Consider the following 23409-nt stretch of genomic DNA (forward strand, 5'->3'; position numbering starts at 1 on the left):
AGTGTAGAGAAATGAAATTCACTGTTACTGAACAAGTAAATATGGAATCATGGAAGGCATAAAATATTCAACTGACTTGGCTTTTGACAGTCTGGCCCTCAAGTATCTGTAAGAAATACTGAGCTATGTCATGATATATAAAGAATCTTATCCATCACTATAGAAAACATAAACTGCTTTATTTTAAGATCTGACATCCTTATCTTTGTCTGATAATAGTAAAGCCTTCCCTTTTTAATTTGCATATTCTTAGCTACTGCTCTTTCCTCCATTAAGTCTTCCCTGATACCAGCTTTGCCTGCCACCTTTACCTTTGTTTTCACTTCTGTGGTTTCAAGAATTATTTTTGCTGTCAAAAATCACTAATTTAGGATTGCTTGTTTCTTCATTAATTAAAATTTCCTCAATTCCTCTTAAACCAACAGAGACAAAAATGAATTATATGGACTCTACATAATGACAAATATATAGATACAGAGGAAGAGGAATAGGTTGTAAATTGGGTATATGTTTACACTGACTGAACAAATGAACCTGAAAAAAGTCATTTAAACATTTGTGTCTCGGTTCTACATTAAGGAACCCCCATAACACCACCTACTACATAGGCTTTTGGAAGAATTTATTGATACTACATAGGTTTTTGGAAGGATTTATTGATAGTGCTTCAGGAATCACTAAAACCTTGAAAAAATAAATAACAGGATATAATTTATATATGATCTATTAATTTCAAGGATGTAACTATATTCTCATTAATGCTGAGTATGTATAATCTGCAACTGCCATAAAAATATAATTTATGAGTCTATAATAAGGTACTGGTGGTCAGTGAAAATGGCCTCCAATTAAGAGTCTACTATAAGTTATGAACATAACAGGTTAGTATTGACACACTTTAGTTTTATAACACCAGCCATTAACATTGAATGAACACAGATAAAGTTTTATATACTTTTCACCTTCCTACCTTCATGTTTTGCTCAGACTGTACCCTGATCTTGAGATCCTTTGTTGCTTGGTCTTTTCTTATTGAAATCTAACATATCCTATAAAGGCAAGCTTAAATCCTGGCTTCTCTAAGAGATTCTTTCTCAACCCTAAAGCTATAGTCAAGCACTGCTTATCATCTTAACCCTTATTCTTCTACTGACACTTATCAGACTCTGCCATGCATGGCACTTAGCTGACTATACTTGTTACTCCTAGTAAAGCTCTCTGAGGATAGGGACCACAGGATTTGTTTATCTTTTTTCCATCTACTTTATTAATAGATGATGTCTATGATACGTCCAAGTAAAGATAAAAACAAGTTCTAAGAAGCAAATATTTACACACAAGTCAAAAGGTACATTATATATGAGTGTGCTTCACAAGCTATAATGGACTAAAAAGATGGAAGCTTAATAGCAAAATCTCTGAAGTTATTATTCACACTGAGAGCTTCCAATACTGATTATCACTGATGAATGTGATTCAATAGCTCTTGAAAATGGTCAGCCAACACTGACAAATTGGTTCCTTCTCTTAAATTTGACCACATTAGTTTTTTGCTTATTTGGTGCTTTCCCCATTTATAGCCCATTATTAAACATAATCCCATGTTCTCCAATATAAATATAAAGAAGATTCTATGACTTAAGCTTAATCCATAAAACTGGCTTTTAAATTATTGTGAACCAGTTCAGGAAACTAGCATTTCCTGCCAGAGACTATAAAACAGGCCATTATTTTAACTGGAAGCCTGATATCTGTGTACATCTTTTTTGGAAATTAGATACACATACCTAACACAGTAGGAAAAGTCCAGGTGAACATGTGTATGCTACATATACAGCTGAACTGTTAGATGGAGATTATTATAGGGTCTTATAAGTATGAGGTTTCAGCTAAGGAAGAATCTACCCACTATTTCACTGAAACAAATAAGAAGCTAACTGCCTTTAAAGGCTTTAAATTGGATTTCCTTTAAGAGCAAATTAAAATATACCCACAGGAGAGAGTAACTCTAATGTGAGGGTAACTCCTTGCATTAGAAATATAAACTGTAAAATAAATAACAGCTGGAGAAAGGAGAATGATTCAACAAGATGGTATGAAAATTCTAAGGGAGTTTGCTGCTCTATCGTGATATGAGAAATACTGGTAAGGAATGCCTTTGAGAAGCACTGAGCCATTTCATCTCAGGCTATGCAGAGCTAAGGCAAACATTTTCTCCTGCCAGCCATGCTGCATGGAAAAAAACTAATTAAATCAACACCCTGCTGATGTTCGGAAGTTACTCTTTCCACTTGTGAGTGAATCAGACTCTTGCTGTTGTTGTTCAGTCACTAAGTTGTGTCTGATTCTTGTGACCTCGGGGACTGCAGCACACCAGGATTCCCTGTCCTTCACTATCTCTGGGAGTTTGCTCAAACTCATGTCCATTGTGTTGGAATCAGACTCTACTGACTCAAAAACGGCTTTTAACAATGAATAATAAAGGAGTATTTCAAAAATATACATTGACTACTTAAAAACCTCCAATAGCTATCCAATGATCACCGAGGTAATTTCAGAAACTATGTTCCATGGCATTCAAGACACTGCAGGCTTTGGCCCCTGCTCTATCTTTCTATTTCTATTCACCACTATGCAACTTTTCCCAGGAAATTTCTAGAAAAACTCCTAGAAATTTTATAATTTCCTATCCTCTTATTCAAGAAAACACAGATAGACCCAGAACTCCAGCCATACCAAGTTCTTTATTTCACTCATTCACTTATTCAGCAAATATTTATCTTGCACTAAATCCATGCCAGGCACTGTGAAAGTCAATGAGAATAACTACACAGCCAAAATAGACAAAAACCCCACTTTCCAGGTGCTTATGGTCTCATCCAAGGAGACAAGCCTTAAGTAAATAAATCATTAATGAAAGTAAGTGTAGATTGCACTAAGTGGTATGAGGAAATGAATGAACAGACAGTCCAGTACAAGCTGACTGGGTTGGGATAGGACTCCTTTAGATGAATTCGTCAAGGAGGGACTCTGCAATGGGATTTTTTGAGCTGATACTTAAATGTTGAAAAGCCAGTCATGAGCAGAAGAGGCGGAAGAGTGATTCAGGCAAAAGAAAGTCAAGGGCAAGAGCCCTGAAATGGAAAAAGTCTTGACATGTTTCAAAAGCAGAGTGGAGACTAGGGAGAGAGATTTGAGAAGTCAGAGAACAGATAGCTTGTAGGCTACGGTAAAGAATGTGAAAATGGCATCATCAACTCAAAGGACGTGAGTTTGAGCAAACCCCTAGAGATAGTGAAGGATAGGGGAGCCCGGCTTGCTGCAGTCCTTGGTGTCACAAAGAGTTGGACACAAGTGAGCAGCTGAACAACAACAAAACTAAGTGCAAGAGGAAACCATTAAGGAATTTAAAGTAATACCTAATTCATATTTTCAAATGATAATTCAGACTGCTACGTGGAGAAAGATCTTGGGTAGCAGGCAGGAGAACGTTTCAGTAATGCAGATCAGAGATAATGTTTTTACATAACAAAATAAAAATAGGACAGCACAGGTTTGCCACCTCCCTCCTCCTTTTCCACCCATCCCTCTTCCATTGCTTTCTCCTCCTTTCCATTTTTTGCCCATTCTTGACATAGCAATGTTTCTCAATTCAGAAAGCAGACACATAGCCCCAAATTAAACAATTCTAAAATTTTCAAACTTATTTTAAGGAAGATGCACAAATTTCTTCGCTTCTGAATTAGCATAAATATGAAGCTCAAACATTTTGAATGTGAGTTTAGAACAGCTTGTCAGACATGTGCAAGAAAGGAAAGGGATTGATTCTAAAACACATTGAGAACACTGTGTACTTTTAAAACAGAATATTTAAGATAATGTTGCATCTTCTGAAGCTTTTTTATACAGTCAGGGTAAAACATCAAGCCTGAAATAAGTAATTTCAACTCTTGTATTCAAGCAATATTTTCAATAAGGAAGGGAATTCTTTCTCTATTTTTATCACCCTAACTTTGGGAATTCATCCGATACCATGCATTACAGTTTGATGCAATGCTATTAAAATATATTTTTATCTTGGCTCTTTGCTTAAAATTTCACAATAGTAACTTAAGAGAATTTTTAACCCCATGTGAAGTTTCTTACCTATTACCAAACATGTAAATAGACAGTGAAGACATCCCATTCTAAGCCATATCGGAATTTTTAAGCTTTGATTAGCAGTATAATCACATTAGCTGGAGGCAAGGGAAGTCACCAGATTACAGCATGCATATCATGCAAAACACTAAAATTTTATGGGCTAAAAACTTTCATTTTTATTTTATGAGACAGGAAGATTTTTTTTTAAATAATAGTGACACCCAATCTTTTCATAGATATTTCAGCTCTTGTATGTCTCCAATTTTTTTCTTTGTAATGTCTCCAAATTTACCTCAAATTTTTGCTAACCCAAAGTTAATTTTCCCTCACAAAATCACATCAGTAAATAAGTAGATTTTACATAATTGAATAACATATTAAAAGAAGACTGTTAAAATAAAGATCCATCAAATTTTGAAAAAAATTTGGAAGCAGTTTGTTCAAACCACTGAATTAAACTAAATCCTACAAATTACAGTGTTTCAAATGTAAAGACCAAGCTTTTCAATGAAAATTCAAACTTAGGAAATTCCCCAACATTTCCCTATAATGGAGTCAGATTTTCAGAGAGTCCAAAAATAGCCATATGAAGAATAACTTTACATTCTTATTCCACAACTGCTGGTGAGGTTACCGTCCTTTATGTTGCTAATTTAACTTGTAAAAAACTCCATATATTGAGCTATTTTCATAATTCAGCTATGCTAGACAATTGTTTGATTTTCCTAATTCATATAATTAATTTTTACCAGACATTGAGGACTACGTGATAGTCTGTGTTGTCCTTTTTGTCTTGACTGCTAGGAAGCTCAGAACTAAATTTTATTCTCATTTGCAGTAACTGTATTATGCTGTGTTCTAGTATATCAAACTGAAGCTAGTATATTTTCATTCTTTTCTTTGAGTTTGTTTTTGGGTTTTTTTTTTTCCACTTCAAAAATCTCATTATAGAAATAATTGATTTAGCAAGGTAACTTCATGTTCTTTTGGACACAGATAAGGTATAATTTACTCAAAAGATAATACCCCACAGTAAGGGAAATTTCTAGTAATTAACTTCTTTCCTACATGCCAAGGTAGAAAATTTAGAATTTTTAGCTTTAAAGAACAGATAATAATTCACAAATTAGGTGTTCATGTTAATATAGAAAGGGAACTTATGTTTGCATTTATGGAATGCTAGTCTAAAGTGTAGTCATGGTTATGGGTAAATATTTGTAGCTTTCAAAATGCTGTTTGGTAAGGATTAGATGAGAAATGACACATTTAAAGAGTAACATTTTCTCTTGAGGAGTAAGTTGGAAAGGAAACATACATTTTTTTAAAGCACTTTCTTTTGCCAAACAGCTTATACCCTTACTTATTGTCCTGAGCCTGATTAATAGACTTCTGTTTTTTCTAAACACTCTGGTGCAGTTTTAATCTGATGTTTACAATTTAATGTTAAACACAGATAGTAACTCGCCACCATCAAATGAGCTCTGTGGAACAACAAATCTATCAGTTAAGCATGCTAGAAGTTTTCTTATCTAAATAAAAACCATCTTTTAGGGTAAGGAAAACACTAAAATCAAGAGCGAAACTTTGAAACATGTTATTTCATATTAGAGACTATTTAAAACAAAAAGTACTTGACTTTCTGAGGAAAAAACACACACACTCAGGGAACTCAAAGTATTAGCCAAAAAATATGTGTGCTTAATTTGGACCCAATCTCTCAAGCTGTCTGTGTATTGTCTAAGTTCCTAACAAGACAGCAGCCAAGACTTGGACGGCTGCTGGGTGAGGAGAGAGGACTATCTCAGTGATGCAATGTGGACAAGTCCTATCTACCACTTATCAAATGAAATTGATGTGTGGCTTATTGGTATGCCACTGTTATTTTTGGTTTTAAACATTAGGACAGGGTAAGACTGCACAACTGAGAAAGCGTCTCAACCTCTGTGGTATTGTCCAGAAGTCTCCCTTGAGGTGTCAGAGAATGACTAATGGTTACCGAAAAGTAAGTTTGGGCCAAGACCTCTCTGACATTTGCTTCCTGCTACTGTTTTTGGAGACACAGCTTTAATCCTCTTTGAAAATGTCTTTGGAAGGTGGCTGTCACTCATTTTCAACTCCAGTTTTGCCAATGTCACATGTCTATTGTAGTAGTCATTACTAACATGTAAAGAATCTTATTCATGTCTGATTTTGAAAAATAAATAAATAAGTAAAAATCTAATATTTCTCTTTGTGAGCTCAGAACTGCACTCTCCTTTGTGATTCCCATATCATGTGAGCACCATTTTGTTTGTGAGTTTGTTAATAAGAATTTACCCTTGTATACTATTGTATAGTTTGCAACACACTTTACAATACTACTGATAAGAATTAAAATAATAAAAATGATCATTTATCAAGTGTATATTCAATTCTTCTTGTGAAATTCTTGAAAAATGTGGAAGATGAACCCCTACCTCACCTTAGATCCAGTACAAAAGTAGTTGACTATTATTTACAAGAACACTTTGTAATACAAACAATGAGCTATAGCTTCATGGGGAAATAGTGCTGGCACAGACTGAGTGGCCCTTAATGAACTTGATGGTAAAAAAACAATGTTTGTTGTTCTAGCTGTTCACGCATGCTTAACTTTTGCCTGGTTTTCATTATGATAAACGGAGTTGAATGCTGTCTATCCCTAGTGACCCATTAAAAAAGTTCTAGCCAGCCATCACTTTGTTCGAGCCAACAGTCTAATTGCTTACAACCAGAGTTATGTCTCTGTAGCCATCAGCAGCCAGATTACATTTTTTTCACTCCGAACTGTATAAAGGTGCAATCTTTTTAATTTATCTGTCAAATGACTGACAAATGATTGTAAATGCAAATAAATTAGATTCGGGCTTTCTGCTTCTAAGGTATCCTTTAAAAATCAGCAGTGAAATAGCTTAATATAGATCTGACACTGATTTTTTATTTCTTGAGAATAGAAAAAAGCTTTTCCAAACTTTTCTGTATGTTAGTCACATGGTTTTGTGAAATAAAAAAGTGACGGGTATAAAATGCTTGTCATAGGCGAGAAGGAATGGGAGAACCAAGGACTGAGACTCAAAGTTTGCGTTTTATGTTCTGTTTCTCTGGTAAGCACTCAGGTATCCTAAGTGGACCACAGATGGAAGAGTATGTGTCAGGGAAAAGAAGTAACATACTGGGCTTTGCCTTGATAAAAATTGTAACAGTACTAGGATAGCACTAGAGGTAGCTTGCCAAAATCGATGACTTGGGGAGGGGCTTTAGAGTTTAGTGAGTGTATGGAAAAATTCAGTCATTGTAATTTCTCTTTCTTTATTGAGGTGGACCATTTTTAAAGTCTTTTGCTGAATTTGTTACAATATTGTCTCTATTTTAAGTTTCAGTTTTTTGGCTGAGAGGCACATGGATTATTAGCTCCCCCACCAAGGAGGGAACCGGCACCCTCTGCGTTGGAAAGTGAAATCTTAATCACCGGACCACTAAGGATGTCCCACGTTGTTACAGTTTCTAACCTCTTTTCATTTTGGTCTCCCTTCCATTTTGCATTTATGAAACAAAATTTAACTTTCTACCCAAACCAGTCCACTGTGAGAAATGTAAGAAAAGCAAACAAGGAAAGCAAACACTTTCACATGTGCACCTTTTTGGTATAAATATGTCATGTCCCTCTAGGAAATACAAACTTTTTCTTACTCTTATAAGGGTGGAGAGACTTACTTCAAAAAGTATTTCAAAGCCTTCATTTCAGCTCATATGGAAGAAAGCACCACGGCTGCAAATCAAACAGAGAGTCACTCCGAAGACCACTCTTGGAGGGGACTTCTAAAAGAGTCTAAGGTCTTTTCAGGTTTTTAACCCATCAGGCTGACTAATGGGGACTCTTAATCTGACAGGCCACAGGGTCTTACGAAAGAGGTGGTTTTGATGATAAGAGTTCTTTCAATGTTTCATAAGCTCCTCTGGCGTCATACCTGCACTTTGTGAAACATTCAGCCACAGCAGTAACCTTAGGCTATATTGTAAATTAAATATTCCTGCATATGCACAGGTTAACTATAAACCCAGACATTTCCTCCATACCTCAGTCAATAGACTATACTGGAAAGAAGTTTCAGTCAATTTGAATTTCCAAGGAGGCTAAAGCTTGTGGAGAATTTGCTTACTTATTAAACATATCAGGTAGCATCCATTTTCTGTTACTTTGGTGGTAGTTGCATTGGTCTTCTGAAAACTAACGTCTATTAACCATAGATAACCAGGGCTAGAAAGGCCCTTTAAATCATGTAGTACCACTGATTCCTGTACAAGGCTATGGTTTTTCCAGTGGTCATGTATGGATGTGAGAGTTGGACGGTGAAGAAAGCTGAGCGCCGAAGAATTGATGCTTTTGAACTGTGGTGTTGGAGAAGACTCTTGAGAGTCCCTTGGACTGCAAGGAGATCCAACCAGCCCATCCTAAAGGAGATCAGTCCTGGGTATTCATTGGAAGGACTGATGTTGAAGCTGAAACTCCAATACTGGCCACCTCATGCAAAGAGTTGACTCATTGGAAAAGATCCTAATGCTGGGAAGGATTGGGGGCAGGAGGAGAAGGGGACGACAGAGGATGAGATGGTTGGATGGCATCACTGACTTGATGGACATGGGTTTAGGTAAACTCGGGAGTTGGTGATGGACAGGGAGGCCTGGTATGCTGCAATTCATGGGGTCTCAAAGAGTTGGACATGACTGAGCGACTGAACTGAACTGAACTGAACTGAACCACTGCTTCATTTAATGTGTGGATAAAACATTTGCAAAGAAAATAAGGAGCAAGACTATGGTTAGAATCTGTATCTTTTCTTAAAACATTCACAAACACATACTTGGGATTTTAATCCCTGTAATTTCAAAGTAGAGGTGGGTTCATGCATATCTGGCCCATGTAAAAAGTGTTTGCTGATCACCTCTTCCACAGAAAGAACTATGATAGATGTTCTCTGAGGATATAAATTATTTATAATATTGTCCTCAAGCATTTGTTAAATACAGTTCAACAGGACAAGGAGACACACACAGATTATTAATCTCAAGAATTAAGACTCTATGTGTTTAGAGGGGAGAGTAAATTACCCTCAACACAGTACTATAGAAATTGAAAGAAATTTGAAACCACAATAACCTATAATGTACAGGAAAGACGTCATTGAGAAAGTAGGATTGAGACTGGGTCTTGAAGAATAGAAAACATGTAGATATCTCAGATGCAGAATAGGATAAGCTGAAAGAAATAGGGATGACTCAAATGTTTTTATAGAATAGTAATTTGGCTGAACTGGCTCAGGCAAAAGGTCTAGATTGCAGAGTAATGGAAAACAAGGTTGAACAGGGATGGAATTTGGGGATCTTTGAACACTAAACTAAAGTGCTTTGATTTTTATTCTTGGAAAAAGAGACTCAGATGTATCTATGTGTCCATGTATGTGAGTGTAGTCATGAAAATCTCCCCTGCTTCATTTCAAAAAGAATTTGGAAAATAAGAATTACAATATTGAGGTAACTACAAAAAACTTTTTCTTAAGATTTTATTTTTTGGAGCTCTTTTAAGTTCAGAGCAAGATTTAGAAGAAAAAACAAAACAAAACAAAAACAGAAATTTCCAATATCCCCTATGCCACCAAACAAGCATAGTCTCTCCTATTATCAACATCCCTAACCACAGTGGTATTTGTTACAACTGAGGAACGTATATCAACACACCATAATCACCCAAAGACCACAGCAATCACTCTTGGTAGTGTACATTCTATGGATTTAGAGAAATGAGTAGTGACAAGTATATATCATTAGAGTATCATATAGAGCATTTTCATTCCCTAAAAATCCTTTGTTCTCCATCTATTCATCCCTCCCCACCCTAACCCCTGGCAATCATTGATCTTTATATTGTTGCCAAAGTTTTGCCTTTTCCAGAATGTTATATAATTGTAATCACAGTAGTGTGTCTTTTCAGATTGGCTTCTTTCATTTAGTAATATGCATTTGAAGTTTCTCTGTCTTTTCAAGACTTCATAGCTCATTTCTTTTCAGCATTTTAAACATTAGTATCTGGATGTACCACAGTTCTTTTAGTTATTAACTGACTAAATTATGTCATAGCTTCTTCTAAGTTTTGCAAATTACCAATAAAGCTGCTACAAACATCTGGGTGCACGTTATTGTGCAAAAACAAGTTTTCAACTCTTTTGGAGAAATACCAAGGAATGAGATTGCTGGATGGTATAGTAAGAGCAGTTTTATGTTTGTAAGAAACCACCAAGCCATGTTCTAGAGTGGCCTCACCATTTTTTATTCCCATCAGCAATGAATGAAAGTTCTTATTGCTCCACCTTCTTGCCAGCATTTGATGTGAGTGTTTTGGATATTGGTCTAATAAAAGCATATTAGCATTTCATTTTTCCTTTGATTTGCAATTCCCTGATGAAATATGCTGTAGAAAATTTTTTCATATGCTTATTTATTATTTGTATATCTTTATTGGTAAGGTGTCTGTTAAGGTCTTTATTCATTTTTAAATTGGGATGTTGGTTTTCTTATTTTTGAGCATTGAGTTCTTTGCATATTTTGGGTAAGAATTTTTTATGTCAAATGTGACATTTGTCAATATTTTTCCTAGTCTGTTGCTTGTGTTCTAATTCTCTTCCCATTGTCTTTTGCAGAATAGAAGTTTTTAATTTGAATGAAGTCCAGCTTATCACTTATTTCTTTCATGGATGGTGACTTTGGTATTGTATCCAGAAAGCTACTTCCATATCCAAAGTCATCTGTGATATCTTCTAGAAGTTTTATATTTGTGAATTATAAATTTAGATCCATAATCAATTTTGAGTTAATTTTTGGGAAGGACATAATTTTTTTAAAAGACTACCTTTGCTTCATGGTATTGCCTTCACTCCTTTGTCAAAGATCAGTGAATATATTTATATGGGTCTATTTCTAGGCTCTTTACTCTGTCCTATTGATCTACACATCTGTTTTTGTGCCAGTACCATACTATTTTAATTACCATAGCTTTGTAGTATAGTTTCAAATTTGAGCACATGATACATCCATCCAGCTTTGGCTGTGTTATGTTTGGTACATTTTCAAGATTGCTTTGGCTTTTGGGGGTCTTCTGTGGTTCCATACAAACTTTAGGAGGGTTTGCTCTAGTTTTGTAAAATTGTCCTTCATATTTTGATAGAAAGTATATAAAATCAGAAATTAATGACAAGAAAAAATTGAAAAAAAAAAACACATGGAAACTTAACAGAATACTACTAAACACAAAATAAGTTAATGCACAAATAAAAAAGGAAATTTAAAAAAATACCTTGAGACAAATGAAAATGGAAGCACAACTGTCCAAAATCCATAGGATGCAGCAAAAGCAGTATGGTGAGGAAAGTCTGTAGTGATACAGGCCTCGCTCAAGAAGAAAAATCTCAAATAAACAATCTAAATATACACTTAAAGGAATTAGAAAAAAGAAGAATCAGCAAAACCCAAATTTAGTAGAAATGATATTATAAAAATCAGAGCAGAAATAAACAGACTAAAAAACAGAAAAGATCAGAGAAACTAAGATTTGTTTCTTTGAAAAGATAAACCACAATTGACAAATCTTTAGTGAAACTCATCAAGAAGAAAAGAAAAAAAAAGAGAATAAGCTCAAAGAAATAAATTTAGAAACAAAAGAGGAGAAATTACAGTGACTGCCGTAGAAATTCAAAGGGTCATAAGAGACTACTACAGATAATCATTTCACCACACATTGAATAACTTAGAAGAAATGGATAACTTCCACTGTATGTAGAATCATACATCCATCCAAGACTGAATTGTGAATAAACAAAAAAAATCTGAATAGACTGATTTGCTAGTAATGCAATAGAAACAGTAATTTTAAAAGCTCCCCCCAAATAAAAGTCCAGGTCCAGATGACTTCACAGGTGAATTCTACCAAACAATTAAAGAGGAATTAATGCTTATCCTTCTCAAAAAAAAATTGAAGAGGATGAAATATTTCCAAATTTATGTTATGAGGACAGAATTACCCTAATACCAAAACCAGACAAAGACACTACAAAAGAAGAAAATTATCGTACACTATCCCTGGGGAATATAGATGTAAAAATCCACTACAAAATATTAGTAAACAAAATTTAACAGTGTATTAAAAGAATTATATGGGGCTTCCCAGGTGGCACAGTGTAAAGAATCTGTCTGCCAATTCAAGAGACTCAAGAAACTCAGGTTCAATCGCTGGATCAGGAAGATCTTTTGGAGTAGGAAATGGCAACCTGCTCCAGTATTCTGAAAAATTCCATGGAAAGAGGAGCTTTGCGGACTACAATCCATGGTGTTGAAAAGAATTGGACACAACTGAGCATGCACCCATGCACGCAAAAGAATTATTTACCATGAATCAAGTGGGATTTATTCCAGGGATATAAGAATGATTTAACATTCATAAATCAATCATTGTGATGCACCACATTAACAAAATGAAGAATAAAAGTCATATGATTACCTCAACAGATGCAGAAAGAGTATTTGACAAAATTCAACATCCATTTATGACAGGAATTCTCAACAAACCACTCACAGAGGAAACATATCTCAACATAATAAAGGCTATTTATGATAAATTCACAGCTAACATCATACTCAACCCTGAAAGGCTGAAAACGTTTCCTCTAAGATCAGTAAAAAGACAAGGATTGCCACTCTTACCATTTTTATTCAAGATATAATTGGAACTCCTTGCCACAGCAATTAGAAATAAAAAGAAATAAATGGCATCCAAGTTGTAAAGGAAAAAGTAAAGCTGTCACTATTTTCAGATAACATGATACTATATATAGGAAGTCTCAAAGACTCTAGTCCTCCTGGAAAAAAATTAGAACTAATTAGTAAACTCATTAAAGTTGCAGGTCCCTTCCCCCAGGTGACTTAGTCTCTGATAACGCTAAAGCAAGTTAGGCACTGGTTTGTTAGTTTTTCCTGAGGATGAGCCTCGTTAAGAAGAACGAAGTTTCTCTGTTGTCCTTCAGAATGGTTTCATGTCCCCTGCAAGGAGCATGAGCAGATTTTCCTATAATACTTACTGTGAGAACCCAGTTGAGTTCCTAGAGGTAAATCTCACAATATTGAGTGTGCCCCTCTATGGCTGCCTCCACCAACCTGAAGTTTTTAACTCTCAGAATTGTCCACACTGAACCAAATGCAATTTGTTGACTACAGTTCAGGTTTTCCTACCCCTGAACTGATTCCCTGAATGGTTTCTGCTCATGGGTCTCTGTTTCATAAGCCAAGCCAACCTGTATTCATCTCTTTATCTTTCCAATCTTGGAAGCAGTTGGTTTGCCCTGTAGTCTCAACCTCTTTTATGGATCCTAGAATAATTATTGATTTTACTGTCTGTTTAGCCTTTTACTTGTTGCTAGGATGATATGGCAACATCCAAGCTCCTTACACACAGACCTGGAAATCAGAAGTCTGAAATACATTTCATTTCTCATCAGGGAGAAGAGTATAGGAATGGTGCTGTTACCAACTTGATAGCCTTCCTCTTGTAGAAAAGTTAGCCTGGTTTTTGTAGGATAATCTAGGAGTAAAGAGAAACTGGAGAAAAGGCAAAATTCCTGGGAAACATTGTAATATTTTTCTCATAAAAAGAAGAAGCAAATTGATTGACTTGGTTTGAGCTATCATAATGAAATACATTGAATGGGTGGCTTAAACAAAAGACATTTATGTTCTCATATTTCTGGAGTCTGGATCTCTGAGATCAGAATGCAAGCAAGGCCAGGTTTTGGTGGAAACTCTCTTCTTGGTTTGCAGATGGTCACCTTTTCTTTTTGTCCCCACAAGTACTGAGCAAGCTCTCTGGTGTCTGTTCTTACAAAGGCATTAATCCTATCATGAGTGCCCCACTCTCATGACCTCAACTAAACCTAACTACCTCCTAAAGCCCTCATCTTCAAATGCCATCAGGTTGGTAATTAAAGATTTAGCATGTTAATGTTGGGGGAATCCAATTCTGTCAACTGCATTAGTCAAAGGAAATGTAAAAATTAAGAAAATCTTTAAAATTTCAAAGACAGTCAATTTTGGAAAATGATTGAAACAGCAGTGGAAATCAGCTTTTAGGTGATTCCAAAATTTTATTGTGGGTTGAAGAAAATACTCATTTCATTTTGAACTAGGTTGTGTTTGGTATAATGGGAGGCATGCAAAAGAAGACAACTCTTTAGCAGTGAAGAATCTAGACTGGAGAACCGATCAGTTGAGGACTGGGCAAGGCCTACACTTGAGGCACACTTGGAGTCTATGGCCAGAGAAAGTAAGAAAAGACTTTTGAGGATGAAGCCATGATCAATTATTACAAGTAACTCAGAGCAATCCACAAGCACAGGGAAAAATGTCATTGAGTTTGTAGTTAACCTTTATCTTGCTAAAGAGTGTACTTTCTGGATGATCATGAGACATTTAAAACAAAAAGTTTTATAGTTAATTGCCTGATAACTTGTATTAAAGGGTAAACATTTAAATAGGGGAAGATTTTCAGAATCTTTAATATGCTACTGTGATTGTTCATTTCTATGAATGGAATTTTCTTTCTTTCTTTTTTTTTTTTTTTTAGCCAGAAAGAAGTCACCTTCCTGCTTCAGTGACTCAATGGACTACCAATCAATTTTCTGAGACTCTACTTTGTTGATATGTATATAGCAACCCACATTTTGGGTAAACTCCATTACCTTTGATGAAAGAATGGCCTTAAATGTGAGTCCAGAATCACAAAATGCAAAGACTGAAATGATCCTTAGACATCATTTGGTGTAAGACTTCCTCCTCTATTATACTTACCTGATTAAGATAACTAAAAGATAGGGTAAAAAATTATTTTCAGGGTCACATGAATCCTAATAGAAGTGTTAGATCTTACAACATGGTCTTCTGATTCCAAAGTTAATGGCGTTTCTAGTAAACTTCCTTTCATGTAAGACTAAGTGGCCAATCCTCCATATTCAGCAGGAAGATAAAGAATGTACCATTTTAGACAAGGACATACACAAAAGTTCACCTAAAACATATCCCTCCAAAAGACATAGAAGAATGTTTTTCTCCATGCCACACAGAGTAAGCCAAATTAAAGCTGCCAAGTGGCTGCTAATGAGTACAGTAGAGAACTGTAGGGTTGGGTTCAGATGAAGAACTGGTTTGAATTGAACTACAGCCCAGAAAAATCGTATCAAATAAATTATAAAATTATACTCAGTGGTTAAAAAAAAACTCAGGGTTTCTGATTTTGATTTTGCACACACTGTGGGTTTACATTGGCTTCTTTCCCCTCAAAATGTTACTTTGTGGCAAAGTTTAGCAGCTGCATGTTCCCTTTGTACTAAAAACAATTGCCATCATGAACGTCCACATATGGAGTTCAATGTTCCCACTTCATTTGCATAGGACAATATACGCTTTGTACTTCTAGGGAAGGGCTTCCCAGGTGGCACTAGTAGTAAAGAACTTGACAAGGCAGGAGATACAAGAGACTCAGGTTCAATCCCTGGGTTGGGAAGATCTCCTTAGGAGGGCATGGCAACCTACTCCAGAATTCTTGCAGGGAAAATTCCATGGACAGAGGAGCCTTGTGGGCTACGGTCCATGGGGTTGCAAAGAGTCGGACACAACTGAATAACTGAGAACACACATACACTTTTAATGACACTGAGGTTTAGGCTACTTCACTTTGTCGTTTGACTCAACCTGACCAACATTTAATGAGGTCCTATGCTGGGTATTGGGTGGGTGGGGATGATAGGGGAAAAGTGAGATAATTACTGCTTTTTCAGTAGCTAATCTGCGGGTAGGGGGCTTCCCAGGTGGCACTAGTGGTAAAGAATCCACCTGACACTGCAGGAGACTTAAGAGAAGCAGGTTCTATCCATGGATCAGTAAGATCCTCTGGAGGAGGGCATGGCAACCCACTCCAGTATTTTTGTCTGGAGAATCCTATGGACAGAGAAGCCTGGTGGGCTATAGTCCGTAGGGTCACAAAGGGGTGGACATGGCTGAAGTGATTTAACACGCATGCATAATGGTGGGTAGGGTGGGAAATCTGACAAACACCTATAATTCAGGGTTGAGTGTGGTACCGTAAGAGAAACCAAAACATATACTATAATTCTTCATGGAGATATTATCATGAATATGGCATTTGTATCAGACCCTGAAAGGTGAATGGAATTTCAATAGAGGCACCAGGAAGGGCATTGCATCATTGGTAAGACACCAATAAAAAGTATTCTCCAAAAAAAAAAAAAGTATTCTCCATACATAAGGATTAGTTCGTTGGGGGTACAAGTGTTGATAGTGTGGTTTAGAATACATGAGAATACTTAAAAATTAGGCTGAGACCAGCATGGTATGGGTTTGAAGTTAAGCACATATTTTGTCATACTCAGAGGAGCACTTGAAGCTTTGAGAGCAAATAGAGTGACTGAAATCTTTTGAAACTCACTTCCCAAAACATCTCCATCTTGTTGGAAAGGAGTAAGTCTAGGTTACTAGGGTATGCTAGGACAGTCTGTAGTGAGATAAGCAGCTAAGGTCAATCCACGTGCCAGTTCTCCACTCCCCCTCCAAACAGGTCTTGGTTTGGCCTTGGAGCCCGAATATTATGGAATCAGGTCACATAATCACACTCTGAAAGTTACAACTGGTCAAGAATGTTACAACTGTTCAAGCATGCCAATAGAGTGCTAAATTGCTGCATCTCCCATTACTGAAAGACCAACTTTCTGTTAATCTAAAGCTGATTTAAGGTTTTCAAACCATAAAGCCTTTTAAAGACTCCATGGCAAGTCCAATTTTCAATCAGAAAGGAATCTCAGCCAAATTATTAAAGTGAATACAGCCTTTCATTTAGGAGTTGCCATCTCTGCTCTTTCTATTCAGAAGAACATGTGGCCCTACTCCAAAATAAAATAAGCAGTGTTCATTCTTTTCATTTGAAAACACTCCCACGAGGCACTAGAGGAATTCTCCCTTGCCTTTCCTTAGAGACAGTGAGACAGAGAGATTCTGTTACATTTTCATTAATCTTTGCCTCATGCCCATGTGATCAGATGAAGTCTTATAAGAAAGGGTATATGAATTGCAATTGTTAACCTTGTGCTTTCCTGTTCAGGAAGTGAGGATGCTGAGACCTAAGAGTAAAATGGATCCCTAAATCCTACTCTTCCTACTCCCAGTTCTAGTAGAAAAGAAGCTCAGAGCAAATGTTCACTTCCTTAAAGGGAAGAAAGTAAGTACGTGTGTGTGTATACTTAAGATAAACAACAGTGCCCTACCACTTATTTTATGAAGAAATCTAACATAACTAATCTCAAGTCATTATCATATGTAGGCAGAGCAGATGTGAACTTCCCAATTTCCACAATGACAAAAATAGCTCAGAGAGGTTAAATATTTAGTTGCTACTATCACTGAGCATATAATATGCCAGAAACATGAAATAAATGTCGCATATATCATCATATTTGTATGTGAATATTTGCATTCACATATCACATTCATATGTGAATTTAGGTGAATGCTCACTCTAGGGTCTAACAATGTGACTGTATTGGAGACAAGGCCTTTAAAGAGGTAATTAAGTTAAAATGAGGACTTTAGGATAGGCCCTTATCCAATCTGACTGGTATTTTTATAAGATGAGGACACAGAGAGAGGTATCAGGGGCACTAGTGCACAGAAGAAAGACCATGTGAGGACACAGGGAAAGGCGACTACCTGCAAGCCAAGGAGAGAGGCCTCCAAAGAAACCAATCCTGCAGACAACTTGATCTTGAACTTCTAGACTCCAGAACTTTAAGAAAATGAATGTCTGCCGTTTAGCCACCCAGTCTGCAGTGTTCTATTATGGCAGTCTTAGCAAAGTAATATATTACATTGTAAAAATGAAAATAACTGTGAGGGAGGAATCAATAACTTCATTTACAATTGAGAAAACTAAAAACCATAAGTAGCTGAATCTGATTTTAAACCCAATGCTGTCTTACACCAGAACTCTGGCCCTTCATCTCACTGCTGTGTCTTCCCAAGTGATAAGCTGATCAATGATAATGCTAGCAACTAAATTAGGGTATTATTCCTTTTAATTCAGTGTTCTTTTCATCAAAATATCATGAATTATGTTGGTAGGCCAGTTCTGACTTTAAAAGAGAGTGGGAAACAAGGTTAAGAAAAAAATAGAGTTCCAAATGAAAATTAAAATACCTGTTTCCTTTATAATTTCTCAGGATAAGACCAAAATATTCAAGACAAATAAATCTTCTTTTCTAGGTATTCTGGAATGGTCAGCTGTTTTAATTTATGGTACTTAAACCTCTCAGTTTGGTTTATTCTGAAACGGAATTTGATCAAAACTCTTCCTCTAAGCATCCGTTTCACTTTATTGTAAGCACAAAGTTTTCCTAATGCAAAAAGCTCCCAAAGGGAAAATACTTCCCTGGTATTATTTTAACTAGCTGGTAAAGTTCCTGCAAAATGTTAAAAAGCCATACTACCAGAGAACTAGACAGAGAAGTCTGCCTGGGAAATATCCCAATTTTGTTAAGCAGAATTTCTGAGACTCCACACTAACTGTGATCTGATTAAATTAAAAGTGAAGTTTATAACAATAGGAATAGACTAAATCATAGCATAATTATATCATAGAATATTATACGCCCACTGAGACTAATGAGCCATGCAAAGATGCTTGTGATACACTTGAAAGAAAAAAAGCAGACTAGATATAGCTATGTATAGTAGGAATCTACTGATGTTATATCAGTTCATAAAAAATTTTCATACATCAAATGCTAATTGTAGCTGTGTTCAAGTGGAGTCAGGGAACTTAGGACTTAATGATTAATCACTATTGTTTATCTTGTTTTCTAATTTTCAAACACAAACATATGGTATAGGTGTGTTGTGAAGAAATAGAATGGAAGTCAAGTGGAAAAGTAAGCGAAAGTCAAAGTTTATCATGAATTTATCAGGAAATCAATATACCAGGCCATTTTGATTTCTGGAATTTAAGTAAGACAAATGAAATTCTAAGAATCTGTCTGTGTGTGTATGCATAAAGGGCATCATATTTAAATGTAAAAAGGCATACAGTGTGGGGAACTTCTTGTAAACTACTGTTATCCTTAATCTATTTACTGCATTGAAGCCAGAATGATGTTTCTAAAATGCAAATCTGATCTTATCTCTTCCTGGTCAAAATTTTCAGAGGATCCCCCCGCTCCACCGCCCCAGTCTAAGGATAAATTCATATTCCTTAAGTAAGTATCGCACAAGCTCCTGCCTAAATGGCCCTGGCTTACCTGCCGAGATTCACTTCTCACTATTGTCTGTTTCTTTCTCAACTATGGCCCTGTTGAATTTTGTCTCAGTTCCATTTACACTCTTCTCTCTGAGTTTCTATGTCCCTTTCTTTCATAAAATTCTCCTAAATCTTTGCATCCTAATTTTTTCTTACTCATCTTTAATGGTTTGCTTAGACATCATTTCCTCTGCTGTGTCTGCATGAATAACCAAATCTCACATACCTGGACAGACTCCTGAATTCCCCTCATAGTCCTTCCCTCAAAGTGTTGCAATCATCCATTGATGTGCCTGAGTTCTCCATTGGTTCTCTGAGGGGCAGAGTTCTGAAGATGTTGTTTACCAGTAGACAAAAGAAGATTATGAGATTTTGCAAGTTAAAAAAATGAATGCACTGTAAAAAAAAAAAATAGAACAATATTCTCTCTTTTAATTTGAAGGTATACTCAACTCACAAAAGCTGTGTCTCTCTGTAGCTCTGATTGGCTACTACATTGCTAGGGATTAACCTCCTTGGTACATCTTGGGTTTTTAGTAACTGGACGAAAGGCTGTTCATGAATTTGTCCTCTCATCATACAGTGAAGAGTTTTGCTTAGTGTGTCACTGTAGGCTAGTCAGCAATTACACAAGGCAGGCATATGAGGTATGAGTGTATCTCTCAATATATATCAATATCAAGAGAGTAAGAGAAGATAGCATCATCAGAGATACAATAAGTAGACAGACAATAATCAGATAGTCATGTGCAAAAGAGAATGATGTGGGAATGCAGAAAGAATACTTAAAACATGTGGCATTTATCATATCATCAAATTTTCAAATTATGGAAGCTGATTAAAAATTATAGCACTATCCTGATAGCTGTTTTCTGAAAGGAGTTTGGTTCAATGGGAACTAGCTAGTCATTCTTAAACAATTTTTTAAAAAAATAAAACAAGCTAATGGTAGTGATAAGGATCTGTTAGCAAACTAACTGAAAGACATTTACTCAAATAGGCATAGACTTCAGTCAGCTACCCGATGACAAATTCATCGCTGAAAAGACAAGCAGGTCTGTCTTCTTGCCACATGGGTTGGGGAAAGGGTGAGAAGAGAAGAGAAAAATAGACAAATAAAACCTGCAAATTCCAACAGAAAACAGATTTTCCTTGTAAATATTTCCCTTAGGACTTCTGACATCCTTTAGGGAAATGATTACTTTAACAACCCTGCCTTTGCATGCTGCTGGGTTTTCAAATACTTTTTCCAGAACTGGAGGGTAAATGGAATGGTCCTGACTGCCAAATGGTGATGGGTTCAAAATCCTTAATGAGAAGAGAAAATTGAGAGTCAATTAAATCATCATTTCCTCATTTTTGCATATGAAATATTGCACTGAGACCAGGAATTTGACGTGGGTTAAGTATCAGCAAATTGGATTTGATCCCATTTTTTTTAATAGGAAAAAATATTTATTTTTTTCTTTGTATTTGTCCTCAGTAAAAATATTTCTTTGGGAATTTACTGTCTACGGTGGAGAAAAGATTTTGGTGGCAAAATTTAGACAATAAATAGCTGATACATGAGGAGCACTGATTACTGACGAATTAGGGAGAGATATGTGAAGAAAAGTTATGACCAACCTAGACAGCATAATAAAAAGCAGAGACATTACTTTGCCAACAAAGGTCCGTCTAGTCAAAGCTATGGTTTACCCAGTTGTCATGTATGGATGTGAGAGTTTGGACTATAAACAAAGCTGAGCGCTGAAGAATTGATGCTTTTGAACTGTGGTGTTAGAGAAGACTCTTGAGTCCCTTGGACTGCAAGGAGATCCAATCAGTCCATCCTAAAGGAAATCAGTCCTGAATATTCGTTGGAAGGACTGGTGCTGAAGCTGAAACTTCAATACTTTGGCCACCCAATGCGAAGAACTGACTCATTGGAAAAGACCTTGATGCTGGGAAAGATTGAAGGCAGAAGAAGGGGATGACAGAGAATGAGATGGTTGGATGGCATCACTGACTTGATGAGCATGAGTTTGAGTAAGCTCCGGGAGTTGGTGATGGATAGGGAAGTCTGGCTTGCTACAGTCCATGGAGTTGCAAAGAGTCGGACATGACTGAGTGACTGAACTGAACTGAACATGAAGAATATAATATGTGCTGGTCTTTGAGGAGAAGATGCGATTAGGATATGAGATGTAGGCACTTAGCAAAAGTTTGTTAAAGTAAAACAATAAATGAATGAATGAATGAATACTTATTTCAGGTCTACATGAAATTGGAGAATTTCTTGAATTTTCTTGCCACCAAAATTACATTTTCCAGTTTTACTTTTTAATATAATTTTATTTTCCAGTTGCATTATTTTAGAAAATAAAATAATTTTTATTCTTTCTGGTAGAAAATTAAACAGGGGATCAAGAGGTATGGTTATGTGAGAAAGCATATCATTGGGGAAAGTGAAGTAAGACTATATGAAGGAAGGGAGGCTTGGGATCAACCTTGACAGATGGATAGGGTCTGACAGATGAAAATGGATAGAAACATGTGTTCTAAGAGAAGTAACTATAACTGAAAAAGCATGCTATGTATTGACAGAGAAGTCCTTAATTGGCTGCAGCTGAGGTTGATGTTGGGCAGAGAAATTACACTGAAGAGGAGATTTTCATTGTGAATGTACTTGAGTGAATGAACAAATGTAGACATCAACCCTGAGCCCAGAACATCCTCTGTGGCTTAGGTCAAAATGAGGGGTTCACTGTTTTCTATGCTATTCATGGAGTCTTATGACTTTTCCAATGTCGATGATGGGCAGAGAAATTAGGCTGAAGAGGAGATTTTCATTGTGAATGTATTTGAATGAATGAACAAATATAACATCAACCCCGAGCCCAGAACATCCTCTGTGGCTTAGGTCAAAATGAGGGGTTCACTGTCTTCTATGCTATTCATGGGGTCTTATGACTTTTCCAATGTCTTGGTCTTAGCACGGAAACCATCTTTATCATTCTGATCTAAATCACTCTTCCCAATAGCCAGCATCATGCTCTCAAGCTAATGTCTTCAACTGCAGAAGTTCTTTGCAGAGGAAAGAGGAAGGAGACACTCAGGTAACAAAGAAAGTGTGAGACCAGGACACAGGAGACTTAAATTCTAGTTCTGGCTCTGCTGGCAAAATGTTGAGTAACCTTAAGTAAGCCAATCAATACCTCTGAATCTGCCACTTCACCTGTAAAATGAAGGCGTGGGGCCAGATGATCTTTAAGATGAATTCTAGCTTGCTACCTTTATGTAAAAAGATGATATAAATTTCAAGAATGAAAGGCATAAATAGCAAAATCAACTTAATCTATTTTAGGAACTTAACTGTGAAAAACTTAAGAGTGTTTCAGTATATACAAGCTTTACCCAAAGACCCTTTGGCTCACCCTACCTCCCTACACTCAGTTCAGTTCAGTTCAGTCACTCAGTCATGTCCAACTCTTTGCGACCCCATGGACTGCAGCACATCAGACTTCCTTGTCCATCACCAACTCCCGGAGCCTAGTCAAATTCATTCCCATCACGTCGGTGATGCCATCCAACCATCTCATCCTCTGCCGTCCCCTTCTCCTCCCACCTTCAATCTTTCCCAGCATCAGGGTCTTTTCCAATGAATCGGTTCTTGTATCAGGTGGCCAAAGTATTGGAGTTTCAGCTTCAGCAACAGTCCTTCCAATGAATATTCAGGACTGATTTCCTTTAGGATGGACTGGTTGGATCTCCTTGCAGTCCAAGGGACTCTCAAGACTCTTCTCCAATACCACAATTCAAAAGCATCAATTCTTCAGTGCTCAGCTTTCTTTATAGTCCAACTCTCACAT

The 23409-nt window shown here is 36.4% G+C and overlaps 1 protein-coding gene across 8 annotated transcripts in view; it reads right to left on the minus strand.

The window, feature by feature from the left end:
* The window catches only part of P3H2 (prolyl 3-hydroxylase 2), a 170585-nt gene that overhangs the window by 45187 nt on the left and 101989 nt on the right, over positions 1–23409 (minus strand). For 4 of the 8 annotated variants that reach the window (XM_081536959.1, XM_081536992.1, XM_081536981.1 and 1 more), the window contains one exon: positions 19785–19886. The exons of 2 other annotated variants lie outside the window; for them this stretch is intronic. In XM_081536959.1, coding sequence (XP_081393085.1) covers positions 19785–19811 — 27 coding nt within the window. In that variant the 5' untranslated portion in view covers positions 19812–19886. Of the gene's footprint in view, positions 1–19784; positions 19955–23409 lie in introns of all 8 variants that reach the window. 2 more of the 8 variants (XM_081536970.1, XM_081536948.1) reach the window with 1 other exon arrangement.

The sequence above is a fragment of the Giraffa tippelskirchi genome, chromosome 2 (genome assembly GCF_054371585.1).
Source record: "Giraffa tippelskirchi isolate mGirTip1 chromosome 2, T2T-mGirTip1v1.2.pri, whole genome shotgun sequence".
Classification (NCBI taxonomy): Eukaryota; Metazoa; Chordata; class Mammalia; order Artiodactyla; family Giraffidae; genus Giraffa; species Giraffa tippelskirchi.